General features: G+C 39.5%; 2 protein-coding genes and 1 pseudogene across 2 annotated transcripts; 1 reads left to right on the top strand and 2 right to left on the bottom strand.

The window, feature by feature from the left end:
• Positions 1 to 156: 156 nt before the first annotated feature.
• On the bottom strand, positions 157 to 4,023 carry LOC105906629 (thialysine N-epsilon-acetyltransferase-like). The gene is made up of 6 exons (XM_031572526.1): positions 3,725 to 4,023; positions 3,565 to 3,616; positions 3,329 to 3,412; positions 2,147 to 2,248; positions 1,962 to 2,002; positions 157 to 1,259 (listed from the first exon to the last, which is right to left on the bottom strand). The coding sequence occupies exons 1-6, from the start codon at positions 3,785 to 3,787 to the stop codon at positions 1,080 to 1,082; spliced, it is 522 nt and encodes a 173-aa protein (XP_031428386.1). The 5' UTR covers positions 3,788 to 4,023; the 3' UTR covers positions 157 to 1,079.
• An 87-nt stretch (positions 4,024 to 4,110) lies between these two features.
• Positions 4,111 to 14,355, top strand: LOC105906655 (thialysine N-epsilon-acetyltransferase-like). The gene is made up of 6 exons (XM_012834840.2): positions 4,111 to 4,280; positions 4,368 to 4,416; positions 4,546 to 4,629; positions 7,923 to 8,024; positions 8,263 to 8,303; positions 13,968 to 14,355. The coding sequence occupies exons 1-6, from the start codon at positions 4,218 to 4,220 to the stop codon at positions 14,136 to 14,138; spliced, it is 510 nt and encodes a 169-aa protein (XP_012690294.2). The 5' UTR covers positions 4,111 to 4,217; the 3' UTR covers positions 14,139 to 14,355.
• On the bottom strand, positions 10,106 to 10,224 carry LOC116221616 (annotated as a pseudogene).
• Positions 14,356 to 16,158: the final 1,803 nt, after the last annotated feature.

Raw genomic sequence — 16,158 nt, 5'->3', positions numbered from 1 at the left:
ATTACGATTGATAACACCACACAAGAAACCAAACTGCTAAAGTTTCAATAGAAATGTGAAAACTTTAACTTTTAGATTTTAACAGCTATTGCTCCTTACGTTGTAGTAAACTGCACTTTTGGCACAGTAACAAGTGACGTGAACATGTAAAGCCAATGACTGTATATAACTGTTATTTATTATTGTTATTTACAAATACTTACTGTTGTTTACAAATAACTAGTGCGCCAGCTTCACTGGATAAAGCTGACACACTACAACAGTGCCACTTGGGGGCGCTGTTAACACAGAAAACTGTATTACACAACCCACACAGGACAAATGATCTCAAATCACATTGGACTAATAATTCAGTACATATAAAAGATGTTATCTTGGTACACCGACTGAGAAAGCATGGTTGTGTACTTTCAGGGAGGGATGTGTGAACAGAATTGATGGCAAATAAATCATAACTGCTCTTAATAGTCTAATAAACAAGAAGCATATAAACAACCCACACACAGATGACCCAGACATATCCGCAAGGAAAAGGTCAAGTACAGTTAACAGACATGGCAGTATGAAATGATGGGCTGCATCATTTTTCCACCCTCAGACTTAAATTGTCGGTGTGCCCCGACTTTAAGCAATTGCACAATGCTGATTACACAGTTGGTAGATCTTATGTTCAAGTGTGGACGGTTAAAAAGACACACTACCTGCCCATATGCAATACAGGACAAAATGTTTTAATTTATAACTGCACTTGCAGTACATTTAAGGCTGTTGACTTGGTAACGTGCATAAATATCACATTGTGCAATATTAGATTCTACTAAGGCAATCAAGTGTACTCGTGGCACAGTCTAAGTCTGTGTAGTCGCAGATATTTTATAGAAAAAATAATTCCCACCCAGAGGGTCAAGAAAATCATATTCCAAATAACCAGAGGAATGGCAATAAACGGTGAAAATCAACTTACAGTAACTAACAATGATGTAATGTATGAGAGGATCATGACTGACCATACACACAATCACAGTCATTATAAACACAAACAGTCACTACAAATCATCACAGCCAAGATTGTTCAAGGATTACTTCTTGGGGGCCTCCTCTGCCAGCTTGTCTAGCGCTGCCCCATCGAAGCGAAGTAGGTGCCACCCTTCGCTTTTGGTGAGGTCCTGAGCGTCCCTGGCGATGTAGAAGTCCATTGAGGGAGTGTTCCAGTCCAAAACGGACAGCTGCAACCGGGCACACTGCTGCTCCTTGCCCACCTGTGCAGACACGGGTCACTTTGAATCAGTTATGGACCTCGTCTGAGAACCTGACGCGGGTCACTTTGGATCAGTTATGGACCTCGTCTGAGAACCTGTGCAGACGCGGGTCACTTTGAATCAGTTATGGACCTCGTCTGAGAACCTGTGCAGGCACGGGTCACTTTGAATCAGTTATGGACCTTGTCTGAGAACCTGTGCAGACACGGGTCACTTTGGATCCGTTATGGACCTCGTCTGGGAACCTGTGCAGACACGGGTCACTTTGGATCAGTTATGGACCTCGTCTGAGAACCAGACACAGGTCACTTTGAATCAGTTAGGGACCTCGTCTGAGAACCAGACACGGGTCACTTTGGATCCGTTATGGACCTTTATGGACTAATGTAAATAGTTGTCTCTTAGTTACTGTACTGGTTGGATATGTTCCTACAGAACTGTATGTCACGAGTCATAGTGCAAACAGATCACATAAACTTTAGCAGAAGTCTATTTCAATGAAATCGATGAAATCAATGAAAAGGTATCCACCTTTTCAAATTCTGCCCCCTACTGAGACTGCTTAACTCTCACATTATTATCTCAACAAATATATCCTCAGACAAACACTGATACAGCATATATAGGCCTTCTGGAGTCCCCATTAAAATGGCAGTTTATACTCTGTATTAAGATCGTAGATTTGACAAGCAAACTACTTACTTTGGCCACTGAGCTCATCAGTGCTTTTCCAATCCCTTTACCTGGGAAAGAGGAAGGAAAGTAGCTTTTACAAACCAGGTGTGTAAACAGACACACCCACACACACACACACACACACAAACAAACACACACACACACACACTTGAAATGGATTATACACATAATTTGCAAAAAAAAAGTATTACCTCGGAATTCTGGCATGACGTACAGATCTTCCATATAAACACACTTGCCTTTCCATGTGCTATAGGTATAAAAGAATAGGGCGTAGCCAACGTTGACGTGTCCTGCATGTGAATTCACAAAGATGTAAGGATATCATAATCTCCGATCAAGAGTTCTGTATTTCAATCCATTTGAACTACTTCATAAGATGTTCATTCAGCCTGGAAGTTTGTGTTGAGATGCAGAGGATGCATCATTCCACACATCCACACTAAGTGTGAGGGCCAGGCCTGTTAGAACTAGTTCAAAACATATTAAAAAGGATTGTAGTCCTCTCATGCTAATGGTTGCCAAGGTGACAAACTTTGCTAGTATGTGGCCTGTCACCATCTGAATGAGGTTGCTGACTTCCTGTCTGCCTCCCACAGTCATCTTGCACTTGTGTGCTCATCACAAACTAGTTAATGTATGCCATTGCAAAAACAATGATAGAGAAAGTGAAGCATTAAATGAGCTCTGAATCTTAAAGGCATGCACATTTGGATGCATACCTAGTATATAATTAAACAACCTACAAAGAACCGTGGTGTGATACGTGGTGTAAGAGGGAAACAGAGAGGCCATAACTCTATAAAATGACAGGCCTGTCCTGTGTGTATTTTTGATTCCCCAGGGCACACTTATGGATAAAGCCATTCTATTTATAATTTATAAAGCCTCTTACAGTTGAATTATGGGCCAACATTTGATTGAATAATACATTTAAATGGTGGTTTTGCCTGTGCTTTTTGACTAAATATAATGCCTTCATTGTTTCTCTTTACTGATCCCTGGGATTCACCAGCTCAACAGTACCACTCTGTTAAGAGCACAACTGGGCAGCTGAGGTTAACTGACGGGAAGATTGTAAGCTCATTCAGGTGACAAACCAGAGAGCTCTCTAGCAAGAAAGAAGCACAGAAAAACCCAGTCTCGGTGCATTTTGACACCTTGCATGATTAAGCTTATTTCAATTATATACCATGAACAAATAGCCTATTGAAAATAATCTGATTTATCAATGTAATTTCACCAATTCAGTGAAATGTAACACCTTGTTGGATTGACCATAGGAAATATAAGCAGGAGTGAATCTATTGTAGTGGTTCTTCAGTCCCCCTTCAGGCCTAGATGCTCACAGGTGGAATATTGCTCATAGTTACCATCTTTAGTTTTGTGTTCCTCGGGCACCTCTGCAATGAGACACTGATAGAAAGGATTTTGACAGAAGCCGTCCCGTTTCAGCTCTGGACAAATGAGACACAAAACCACAAAACTTGACTATGTAGGCCTACGTTTTACTGTTTTGCTTTTCATCTCTCAAACCACTGTTTTTTAGCCTAAATGTGAGCATGCATTGCTTAAAATAAAAGTAATTATAAAAGGGATAAACTGACACCTTCATGAGATATCTTGACTTGATCGGCCATTTTTTCATAGTCTGACAATTCCTGAAAGTTCAGAAAAAATATGTGTTAGGGGAAACTTTCTATCAAATCTTCATTGGCGTGCATTCGTCCCATGAACTCATAGTGTCCATTCTTTGCTATTTAACTTACTATTATCATCCGAGATATGTCTTTACAATCTTCTGGTGTAGCGGCCCGAATAGTGAAATCCATTGTGGAGATAATACAATTACAGACCTCTTAGAAAACGCAAGAATTGTCCTTTGAACCTACAGCGAAGCTAAGCCAGCATGAAGATGTGTGCAAGGACTCTGTGAATCGCATGTTCGAGAGTATCAATACGCACCGATAGTTACGCGAACAGTATGTGCGCGTCTTATAAAAGATTGGTTCTCCAGAACCAATAAACCAAAGCCTGTCCATTCCCTAATTTATTTGATAAATTCTTGACAACTGAACTTTTTTTTACACCACACCAGAAACCAAACTGCTGACATTTGCGTAAATGTGGTGACGTATTGACTCTTGAGAGGTTCTTCCGGGGTCGTAAGAGTGCAAAAGATGACCGGTGAATTTGCTGTCATGTTGGCCTACTGTAGCCTACCCCTCGTGCATAGACTAAGTGTAGTTTAGTAGTTTTAAAATGGATTTCAGTATTCGACCTCCCAAACCAGAAGACTTAAAAGATGTTTTCCGAATGGTCACGGTTAGCAACTTTTAATATATTTCAGGGCTCCTGTTATTAATTTTTGATGCTGTTACAAAACGTTACTTTGTTTCCACTTGTGTGCAGGAGCTGTCTCTTCTTGGAAAGTCACCTGAGTTGGAGATATCCAGTGAAGGTAAATATTTTACTGGCTCAGACCACTGCTGTCAATTTTACTGAATGATTTCCCCCCTGAATAGAAATTTTAATATATTTAAAACATATTTCACAAAACTACTTTGAATTTTGTTTGCCTTCATTTCAGAGTTGGGGCAGGACCTATTCTGTGAAACCCCTTTCCTTCAGTGCCTCATTGCAGAAGTACCAGAACATTGTAAGACTCACAAAGGTAAATCTGACAGCATTCTCTTCTCTCAGAAGCACTGGAGCCCCAAATCACACTGACTGCCAGTCTGTGGTCTTACACTGAATGATGGACCACACCACTAATGCAATCGGTGCATGCAATAATGAGAATTGGGTTGGGTTCATACTTTTTAGGTGAGGGTATTTAAAGAAGCATCTGGACCACGTAGTGCATTCCGTGCTCAGACTGAAGTCATGTAAAAGAAACCCAGGTGTCTTTCCGCTGCTGCGGTGACTCAGTTGTTCTTAGCATCTTCAGTTAGAATGAGATGATTAAACAACTGTGTCAGCTTGAGTATGTCTTCAGTGTGTTATGTCTGCACATTATGTTCCTTGCATGTGCTTATCACGCTTGAATGGCCTTATCATTGACAACTCTACACTCTGCTCATTTTAATATCACTTGGTGTTTTGATTTATTACATACCAACTATGCAAACATCTGACTCAGTTCATTAAAAATGTCATGCAAAAGTAGTGACTTGGTGGCCTACATACAATTGACCAGGAGTCAGTTTACCAGAAGTTATGTGTTGTTAGAACATCCTGATTTGAGAGCACATTTATGGTACTCTATATATTATGATAATGTCATTTTGTTTTTTCGGAAACTGGTGGCAACATTGATTTATAAGGTCTTCTTTGAAAGGCTGTTAAAGTAACACTATGCAACAATTTGACACTTTTTGAGGTATGGTTTTATAGGCAACTAGTTTTGGTACCATCCTCACATTCATTTTGATAGCATAAGGTCATGTGAGGGACAGATAAACACCTGTGTCATCCAGAAAATACCCTATGTGGTTCTGTGTCCCGGCTGGCACAACCTGCAAAAATGGAAGAAAAGCTTTCACACGCATGACATTGGCAATGATATTGGACACATTTCGTGTGTTGGCAAGCTTCTATCAGTGTCAGCTGGGCTGTTGTTTGCGTTTTCAAGGTTTTTGCATGCCTTTTAGGTAGTTAGCTTACTAGTTTTGGAACAGACCTCCATATTGCTGCTTTAACTACAGATGAAGTGATCTGCAAGGGAAACTCTTACTATCTCAGCTTGATGCAAAATCATTGAACATCTTAAAGACATGTTTCCAGATGCTTTGGCAAAACCTTATTATTTGAATGTCTAGAATTGTACATGGAAATCTTTGAGCAAGGGTCGCTATCAAAGAAATCAGTCATCCCTGTAATAAGTAATCCTGCCTTGTCTTGACTGGGTGCGGTCCATTCCCTTAACTGTTGATTATGTGCCAGGGTTCTACTGCCTTAGGAACATTCTGTCAGCATTGATCTCTTTAAGTTGGATAGCCCTTTCCAGGCCATCTTTCCAGATCAGATTAAGTATGTAGGTTTTCCTTTGAAATAGGAATTTTGGCTTGGGTGTATATATTAGGGAAAGAAATAAGCAAAAGCAATATATCTATCATCTAGATTGTCTACCTCTAGTCCTGTAACTCTCTAGTCCTGTACCAGATGACACTGTTATCTTTGGGTGGGGTAAGAATAACGTAGAGGTCGCTGCTAGGCTTACAAAGGTCATGCTTGATGTGTCTGACTGGTTAAACAAATGTTGTCTTCAGCTTAACACTTCCAAAACCGTTGCTATGTTTTTTTCTAAAACCAGCAAGTCTCACACTGAACCCGATGTTTTTTTTTCTGATCAAAGAATCAAGATTGTGAAGGAATACAAATATCTTGGTATCTTGATTGATAATCAACTTACTTTTAAAAAACATGTAAAAAAATATGCAAAAATTTTAAATTCACCTTGGCCAACTTTAGGCATCTTAGAAATCACATGTCCACCGAGGCTGCTAAAATGTACATGTTCTCGCTCACATTAACTACTGCTTACCCACCGGGGTCTACTGCCAACTCCACTACCCTTAAACCAGTCATGTCTCTTTACAAACAGGCTCTCAAAATACTTGACAAAAAACCTAAATCACACCAACACTGTTCAGTCTTCCATAAGTACAGACTTTTAAGTTGGGACAACCTGATCACATTTAAGAACTGCAGTTTAATGTTCAAAATCCGGTTTAACCTGCCCCCCGCCCCCCCACCACCACCACCACCACCACTATGCAGCCTAGTCAAGTTTAGAACAGCAGCAACCAGTGCTACTCGAGGGGCAGCAAGAGGAGACTGTGAAATTCCTTTAACAAAAGTGTATTTGGACAGTCGGTTTTCTTAGTTAAGTCAGCCCGGGAATGGAATGCTTTAAAAGAAATCTCAAAACATGGTTGATAAATAACTAAAAATGTGATCATTAGTGGGTAAGCAGTGGAATTATTTTTTGTTTACCACTTTGTTCTTTCTCTTCTACCCATGGTTAAGGACTAAGTGGAGCTTGTATATTGGAATTCTATTTTATTTTATTTTATTTTATTTTATTTTATTTTATTTTATTTTCATTTTATTTTTCACTCTGGCAGGGGGACTGTCAATGGAAACTAGCCTTTTGGCTATAATTGGGTGCATTTCCATTTTAATGTTCATGAATGTACACTGTCCCTCTTGATCAAATAAATAAATTGATTGATTGATTGATTGATTGATTGTAAGTAATCCTGCCTAGTCATGAGGCCACCCCTGTTTCCAGAAGGTCATTGCATTGTTTATGACATGGCAGTAAATCAGATGAAGCACAACTTTTTCTCAGGCCTGTTCATTCAGTGTAATGATTATGAAGTAACATAACAAGAGTCATTTTGGGAAAACACATTTATTTTATAATTTATGAAGGCAAAAAACAATGTCAAATATGCATGTGTCTTTTATAAACATATTTGTTTGGAAGTATAAATGTATTCAGGCTCATTCTGTTAGCATTAAGTTACTTACAAATGACACTGAAGCCAAACTAAACCCTGAGGCCTATATATTTGCATGCATAACCACCATGACAGTTGTAAATGGAAATAATATAGTATGGTGCGTCATTCCTCAGGTTGGACCTTCCTATACAAAATGCAGAGGCAGACTAGTAGCACTGAGATGATTATACATCAATGGACTATACACAGACACACAGACACACAGACACACTTATACTGTTTAGATAATAAATGTTTTATTTCTGCCTATTGTAATGTTATTCTACATTATGAGTACGAGGTGTGGCTATTAAATAATGAGACTAATGCTGTAATTTAATTGTAATGGAGAAAACTCATTATACTTATACCCGCAGTAACTGTCTCATTATTTAATAGCGACACCTTGTATGTTAATGATGTTTGTAACTCTGTGTGTCTCTCTGTCTCACTTCAGGCCAGACTGCAGTTGCATACACTCTCTTTACAAATGCCTATTGCACTTGGAATGGGAGGGCGGTGCATTTGGGTGATTTCTATGTCATGCCTGAATGCAGAGGTAAAGCCTCCAATTATATGAATTTGTAAATTGTAAATGTATGAGGTGTGGCTATGACTATTATCCCAAGTATATATGAGTTATATGGGTATAACAAGTGCTCTTCATTATAACTGAACAGTATATTTGCTGTTTTATTCAACAGCCTGTATGCACTGATGTAGGTATGATATACATTCCAAGTCTGTAGCCTACTTTCTTAAGTTAACTGACAATCTTTTTATTTTTTACCTCACAGGAAAAGGAGTTGGTAAAGCACTCTTAAGTACGGTGGCAAAGGTGAGGAAGATTGTAATATATTTTCCCTTTGGAGGCTAATCCATTCCATTATTCCAGTATTCCATTTAGGCACCAGAGTTCAGGTGGAGAGTTGCCGTCATACACTTTTCATAAAGCACGCAAGGAAAAACAGGCTGTTCTAAATACCTGAAAGGTCATTTATTGAGCTATAAACTCAACAAGGAAGTAAAACAAAATCAAACAAAATCTCACCCACAACATTTCAATGACCTAATTAAAGGCTACCTTAGTCCCTAATTATTGGCGCTCTAGTGTGGTAGAATCCAGGAGGAGCATCATATACATCACACACGGTCACTAGGTAAGTAATAGGTCAGTGAGGAATCACAGTCTCATTTGGGCTACACAATCAAAGATAAGTCAACCGTTTCATTTCATTCCATGAGTCAAAATATCATGATCGTACTCAAAATTTCTCTTGTATTATATGTTTTCTTAGCTAAATTCAAAACACCTCAATATGGCCCCAACATACCGGCCACATGTGAGCATATTGGTCAGGGGCTTGGTAGTCAGACATCTTTAAGCTCAATGTTCAGCTTCCAGGAGTAAACAGATCAGTGGGCCTTTGCAGAATATTAGTTTTGACATTAGTTTAAAACATTCCGAACTTCGGGCCCCATAAAGGTCTTTCCCACACGGCCTAGGGGCCATGTGTTCCTGTATCATTATTAATGTTTAAATTAGTGCTGTCAAACGATTAAAATATTTAATCGCGATAAATCGCATTTATGTCATAGTTAACTCAAAATTAATCGCGATTAATCGCACATTTTTATCTATTCTAAATGTCCCTTCGTTTATTTATTTTTTCCATCATTTTATTTTAATTTTAATGCCCTTATCAACATGGAAAAGTGGATTGGCTTGCTTTATGCAAATGTTTTATATTATTGAAAACCAACATTGCCAAACAGGGCGGTACAAAATAAAATTATAAAGTGCACATTTCAGGTAAACAAGGACTCAGCCTATAGTGCAGTTAAACCATGGCTTAATATTTTCTTTTTTTCAAGTTAGCTAGGAACATAGCAATCAGGCCTCTTATTTCAGAAACAATGAACCGTAACAGTTAGGTTACCAATAAAAGGTAAGCCTACTACTTCTTTGCTTTCGGCCAGCTGCCTGTTGACATTTTCAGACAACAGTGAAGCTCGCTTCTTTTGCACAACACAACTTTTAAAAGTAAACTTTCCATTCGGGAGCTTTTTATCATCCATTTCGCCGTATCGCGCTCACCATTTACTCAAACCGTAACGTTAGCCTACTACACAGTTTGCGAGGCCAAAAAGAATGTCAATCTAAAAAAAAAAAAAAAAAACGTGTTAATCTCACGATAAAAAATGTACGGCGTTAATATGGGTTTGCCTTAACGCCGTTAATAACGTGTTAAACTGACAGCACTAGTTTAAACTTCTTCTTGTATTGACCCATGTTTGCCTTTGTTGCATGAGGGATAGATATTCTTTCGTCCACCTTTGCCAGAACAGGTTCACAAGGTGTTGCACCTGTTTCCATCTCTTTCATTTGTTTCATCCATCCGGTGGAATTTCAGAACTGTTCTCTATGCAACCCACACGTGGCATCGTCGGCCGGATTGTCCCTGGAACTTACATGCCTCCATTGATCTTCTTGAGACAGGTTATAGATCACCTATAGCCCCTATTTGTTGTTTGCCTTCTCACTCCATAGTGGAGCATAGGCCATCGATAGCGAATTTCCACCAGATTTGGTATCCACTTGTTGTCGGTGTTTCAGGGGGGATCGGCCCACCCAGTTTCAGTTTACAGCACCTGGTGTTCCCAGGTGGTCTCCCATCCAAGTACTAACCAGGCCCAGCACTGCTTAGCTTCCGAGGTCGTACGAGATTGGTCGGGCTCAGTGTTGGATGGCCGCTATAGCTCATGGTAAACCCTCTGATGAGGTGATTACCATATATGGTCATCATTCCCTTGGAGCTGCTCTTGCGGCACCCTGTCTGCGTAGCCTTTACTCAGTACATCATCCATAGAGACTTTGTACTCTGCCGCACAAGCAGAATCCTTCTTGAATTTCTTTGTAACATTCAACGGCACATTGTGCTACCACCTCATAGTTGTTAGGCAAGACTACATCTTTGTCACGAAAAGGTAACATTAGGTGGTAGCAACCTTTTTTGAGAACAATTTAACTTGTTACCGTGAATCTCCTGTCCTCACATGATATTCCTTTTTTTTCTCTCTTAATATTCTTTTCCAGGGAAGTCCTGGCTGTATTGCCTGATTAGCAAATCCCTCAGATTCTTCAGTGAAATACGATTGACTGTCACTGACATTGTTCCAGATGCCTCCATAGCAGAACAGGAGCTAGTAGTGTCTTGACTGGGTGCGGTCCATTCCCTTAACTGTTGATTATGTGCCAGGGTTCTACTGCCTTAGGAACATTCTGTCAGCATTGATCTCTTTAAGTTGGATTGCCCTTTCCAGCCCATCTTTCCAGGCCAGATGAAGTATGTAGGTTTTCCTTTGAAATAGGAATTTTGGCTTGGGTGTATATATTAGGGAAAGAAATAAGCAAAAGCAATATATCTATCATCTAGATTGTCTACCTCTAGTCCTGTAACTCTCTAGTCCTGTACCAGATGACACTGTTATCTTTGGGTGGGGTAAGAATAACGTAGAGGTCGCTGCTAGGCTTACAAAGGTCATGCTTGATGTGTCTGACTGGTTAAACAAATGTTGTCTTCAGCTTAACACTTCCAAAACCGTTGCTATGTTTTTTTCTAAAACCAGCAAGTCTCACACTGAACCCGATGTTTTTATTTCTGATCAAAGAATCAAGATTGTGAAGGAATACAAATATCTTGGTATCTTGATTGATAATCAACTTACTTTTAAAAAACATGTAAAAAAAATATGCAAAAATGTAAAATTCACCTTGGCCAACTTTAGGCATCTTAGAAATCACATGTCCACCGAGGCTGCTAAAATGTACATGTTCTCGCTCACATTAACTACTGCTTACCCACCGGGGTCTACTGCCAACTCCACTACCCTTAAACCAGTCATGTCTCTTTACAAACAGGCTCTCAAAATACTTGACAAAAAACCTAAATCACACCATCACTGTTCACCCCCCCCCCCCCCAAGTTTAGAACAGCAGCAACCAGTGCTACTCGAGGGGCAGCAAGAGGAGACTGTGAAATTCCTTTAACAAAAGTGTATTTGGACAGTCGGTTTTCTTAGTTAAGTCAGCCCGGGAATGGGATGCTTTAAAAGAAATCTCAAAACATGGTTGAGAAATAACTAAAAATGTGATCATTAGTGGGTAAGCAGTGGAATTATTTTTGTTTACCACTTTGTTCTTTCCCTTCTACCCATGGTTAAGGACTAAGTGGAGCTTGTATATTGGAATTTTATTTTATTTTATTTTATTTTTATTTTATTTTTCACTCTGGCAGGGGGACTGTCAATGGAAACTAGCCTTTTGGCTATAATTGGGTGCATTTCCATTTTAATGTTCATGAATGTACACTGTCCCTCTTGATCAAATAAATAAATAAATTGATTGATTGATTGATTGATTGATTGTAAGCTCATAACTCTTGGCAGGTCTTTGTTGCCCCATTGTTCATGGAAGTTTCAGTTCTGCCTCCTTTTGCATTCAGCTTGTTCATAAGGTTCTCAAAATGTGGCTGAGCTGCCTGGATCAAGAAATGCGTAGGTTAAAACAGGCCTGCTACCATTTGCGACTTTCATTTGTAACATTCCATACCGGCCCCTGTGTCTTGATATGCTGATACTGATGCACTATTGATGGATGTCTCCTTTGGTTTTGTGGGAATCATGTTTTGGAGAGTTTCCTGCTTTGAGTTCCTACTATCAATATTTAGTAGTGTTGGGTGTTGACATTGACATATTTGGCAGTTATGGGGCCGATACAACAAAGCAAGTTCAACAAACCCAGTGTCCTTTCATTAGCTGGCTTGACAACTGCAGTCACGCTTAAGCAATGTCACAACGGTAGTTATCAATTTGTTAAATCAACCCAGGCTTTCCCAATCTAGCTATGAGCACGATCACGTGCGATGTTGGCACCAGATGACCAATTGTAAACACGGAAAGGTCTAGAGCCACTTATTTCACTCAAGAAGAACAGACCATAATCCTTAACAAATACAGGCTAAATGGCTAGCTTGTGTGTTTGTTCTTTGGAATGCCTCACAAGCTGTAGTCTGCCGTCTGCCATCTTTCTCTGAGCTTGTACAGGAACTTGGAGACTATTCGTTTTAAAGTGGATGTAACCTCCATGTATTCCAAGTCTTGCATGGCGTTGCATCATTTCCTTAGGTATAAGGCATATGCATAAAGGGATTTCCCCATCATCTGCTTTAATGGCTGTCCAGTTCAGTGCCTTATTCAGGTAAGCATTTGCCATGTTCATCTCATTACCAAAATGTCTCTTTAACAGTCGCTTGGCCTCGGAATATCTTCTGCGGGCATCCATGTGCAGACAGCTACGAACCCAGTCTCTGGCCTGACGTGAACTGTTCAAAAAAGAGCCTGTGCCGACAACTACTATAGTCTTGTCCCTTATTAAATATTGAATTGCATGAATGAAACGCTGAGAAGATAGTGTGTCACCATCAAACACCAGTACTTCTGTTTTTGGTAATGACAGATTTTGCTGCACGATCATGAGATCAGCAATATCCTTTTGTTTTTGCACTATTGTGCTGACGCTCTCATGAGAGATGTTACTGATTTCAGGATTGTACAGTTAACTACAGTTAACTAGAGTAGATCAGATCCACTTACAGCCTCCTGAGAGCTGTCACAGATGTGCCCAACGTTCTCTCTGGAGTGGAGTCTTAGGAACAGCAGCCACTTCAACAAATTCTAAAGTAGAGGTGCCGCATTTTCTGGCTTGCTTGCTCCCTTGTCATAGGCATGCATAGCATCATGGCTTAGGAGTACTTTCAGTTTGACATCTGCTGCCACTATTTGTGCTTCCAGTTCCACTTTTTCCATCTTTGATTTTATAATGGTTTCCTCCATCATATGGCATGTATGTCCTTTACAGCAGCAGATCAAGCTTAGATCTAGACCTGGAATCTACAGCTGCCTTTTCAAAGGATGCCCTCGTAGCAGCAGAAGAGGCCTTAGATGATGTCGACCTTTTTGACACATCCTATCCAGTGGTTTAACTCTGAATTGTGTACTTGGTTCTTTTTTCCCATGTTTCAATCACTTTTACAAAGTAATTGAAATTCATCATCCTGGGCTCATACCAATCTACATGGTCATTCTATTTTCCTTCCTTGGATAAAAGTTCTTGAACAGATTTATCACAAATATCATAATCTAACTCAACATATCTCTTATAGGGTTTCTTCAAAATATCTCAATCTGGCTTCAACACCCTCTCTCACACATAAGCATCTCCTCTACACAGTCCACACTGAATATGGGAGGAATTATGTTTTTTTTCTTTTCTGTTGTAATCACAAGTATGCTGTAAGAGTGAAACTGAATTTAATTGGTTTGACATGTGTAAAGAATGTGTTTGCTGTAGGATAGGAATGTTTAAATGATGGTTTGGAAATGCTGTTGGACACGTGACCAATGGTGTTTGGTAGTAATAAACTCATGTCTCTGTGTTTAGGTGGGAAAGGAACAACACTGTGCAATTATGCTGACCGAGATGAGAGAGAACACACCGCTTATAGACTTTTATATTGCTAAAGGTGCGGAGGACCTCAAAGTTACAGAAAGACGTCACTTTCTGTGCTTTGATGGAGATGCCGTGGACAAACTTGCACAGGAAGCACCCTAATGCACTTGAAAACCTAAAGCTACTGTACAAAGCTTTTTTTTATATGAATGGAAAGAACCTTCTGTATCTTTGTTGATACTTCCTTGTCTTGTGTTAATAATAATTTACTATTACATGTCGTGTCTTCTGATATCTTATGTCATTCGTGTGTCACTGGTGTGCTGATAATACATCTTTTGATATTCAGGTTCCATAATAAACCCGACGCTGACAAATATAAAGGATAATCTTCTTTTCTAGACACCAAAATGTTGTGGTTAAAAATGGGCGCCCTTCAACCATCTGACGTTTAGGAGCATTTCTACTTAGCACATATGTTGTCGATAAACAAATAAGTGAGTTGATGGGGATCTAGCTTTGACGCCAGACGAGCAGCTGCTTTGCATTGACACAGGCTGTTATTAGTCTCCGTCAGGTAGACTACGCATGACTCTGACTGAGCTGTTGGTTTGTTGTTATTTAATTATTAGTTATTTTTTTTAATTTTTATGCATTACCCAGTCAATTGCCACAAGAAAGAGAATAGGTGACATTACGCAGCCTTGTCGGACACCACTGGTGATGTTAAACCTGTCAGTGGACATGTTGTTGTGCAAAACGCTGCAACAGAAATTGTCAAAGAACAGTTTGATGATTGTAACAAACTTTTCAGGGCAACCGTAGGATAATAATCTTCCATAAACTATTTCTATGAATGCTGTCAAACGCCTTTTCAAAATCGATGAAGTTATTGTGTATATTACTGTTCCATTCCATTCTTTGCTCCAGAATATTCCTCGGGGTGAAGATATGGTCTATACATCCCACTCCTGATCTAAAACCTGCTTGAGTTAGTGCCATCACTCATTCTCATGTGTAAGATTTTACAAAACAATTTACTTGGCACTGAGAGCAGTGTAATCCCTCCAATTGTGACACTCAGTCTTGTCACCTTTCTTTGGTAGTTTAACAATAAGTCCTTTACTCCAGTTCCCAGGTATCATCTCCAAACTCCAGATCTTTTGAAAGAGTTGGTGTTGGTGAACTTTCTCTGTCTGCATATTTTTGTCAGTTGGTCAATCCAAGTGACGCCATCACAAGACAAGAATACATTTTGAGTAATTCATCAACTTCTGTCTCATTCTGCCAATGTTTATCCAGCAACGGTCTGGCCATATTTGGGGCCCTGCACTCCTGGGTTGCTGTATCATGTGACAATGACATAATGTCCTCGAGGACAGACTGCTGTAAATACCCATGACTGGGCATAAAGGTCATAAACCTTATGAAATTCTGGGGAAGATGCAGCATAAAAACAGGGGAAAGCCAAAGTCACATGACATTTCATGTCAAAACACCAATATGTCAAGAACAGTGACAAAGCTGGTGACTATATTAAAGTTTAGAGAAGCAGTCTTGATTTATTTTTTAAAGCAGGGTTCCTTCAAGTCCCAAAACACTAAAATTTCCCTCAGGATTAATAAAGTATCCATCTATCTATCTATCTATCTAACAAAGTGTATTGGTGGGAAAAAAGACACAAAACATAACCCATTCAGCCAACTCCCATGTGGAACCACTTGTGGACACATCTCATTTAAACAATATTATTTTTGTTATATAATAATGGCATTTGTTTGTCATTACATTAATGTGAGTGTGTACTTGTGTACGTGTGTGCAGTCATTGGCAGGCTATTTTGGTCTCGCTACCTGACCAGGTGGGGCAGGGGGATGACAAGGAAGTGTAGCTACTTGTATACACATGAAATGAGAGAAATTAGTCTTTATAATTGATCATTTATTTGTATTTTCCTCGCCAGGATAAACAGGAAATGGAAAATGTGTCTACCCCTTTTGAGTGATCAGTGCAAGAAGTTAACGGTCTCCGTTAACTGAGCATGTGTAACATTTTCTCGCTGTAGCACATGGTCTCACTATTGTGGTACAGCGTCTCACACTTCTTGATAAGAATAGAATAGAATAGAATAGAATAGACTTTATTTGTCATTGTGCATTGGATACACATATATACATATATA

Source organism: Clupea harengus, chromosome 8, assembly GCF_900700415.2.
Source record: "Clupea harengus chromosome 8, Ch_v2.0.2, whole genome shotgun sequence".
Classification (NCBI taxonomy): domain Eukaryota; kingdom Metazoa; phylum Chordata; class Actinopteri; order Clupeiformes; family Clupeidae; genus Clupea; species Clupea harengus.
The sequence above is the reverse complement of the archived record's forward strand: the minus strand, read 5'-3'. Positions and strand labels throughout refer to the sequence as shown.

Coding starts and splice junctions, on each gene's coding strand:
- LOC105906655 (XM_012834840.2), top strand. CDS start 4,218: ATGGATTTCAGTATTCGACCTCCCAAACCAGAAGACTTAAAAGATGTT. Junction 4,417..4,545: donor GTTGGAGATATCCAGTGAAG/GTAAATATTTTA, acceptor CCTTCATTTCAG/AGTTGGGGCAGGACCTATTC. Junction 8,304..13,967: donor TCTTAAGTACGGTGGCAAAG/GTGAGGAAGATT, acceptor CTCTGTGTTTAG/GTGGGAAAGGAACAACACTG.
- LOC105906629 (XM_031572526.1), bottom strand. CDS start 3,787: ATGGATTTCACTATTCGGGCCGCTACACCAGAAGATTGTAAAGACATA. Junction 2,249..3,328: donor GGAACACAAAACTAAAGATG/GTAACTATGAGC, acceptor ATTCACATGCAG/GACACGTCAACGTTGGCTAC. Junction 2,003..2,146: donor CGTCATGCCAGAATTCCGAG/GTAATACTTTTT, acceptor CCTCTTTCCCAG/GTAAAGGGATTGGAAAAGCA.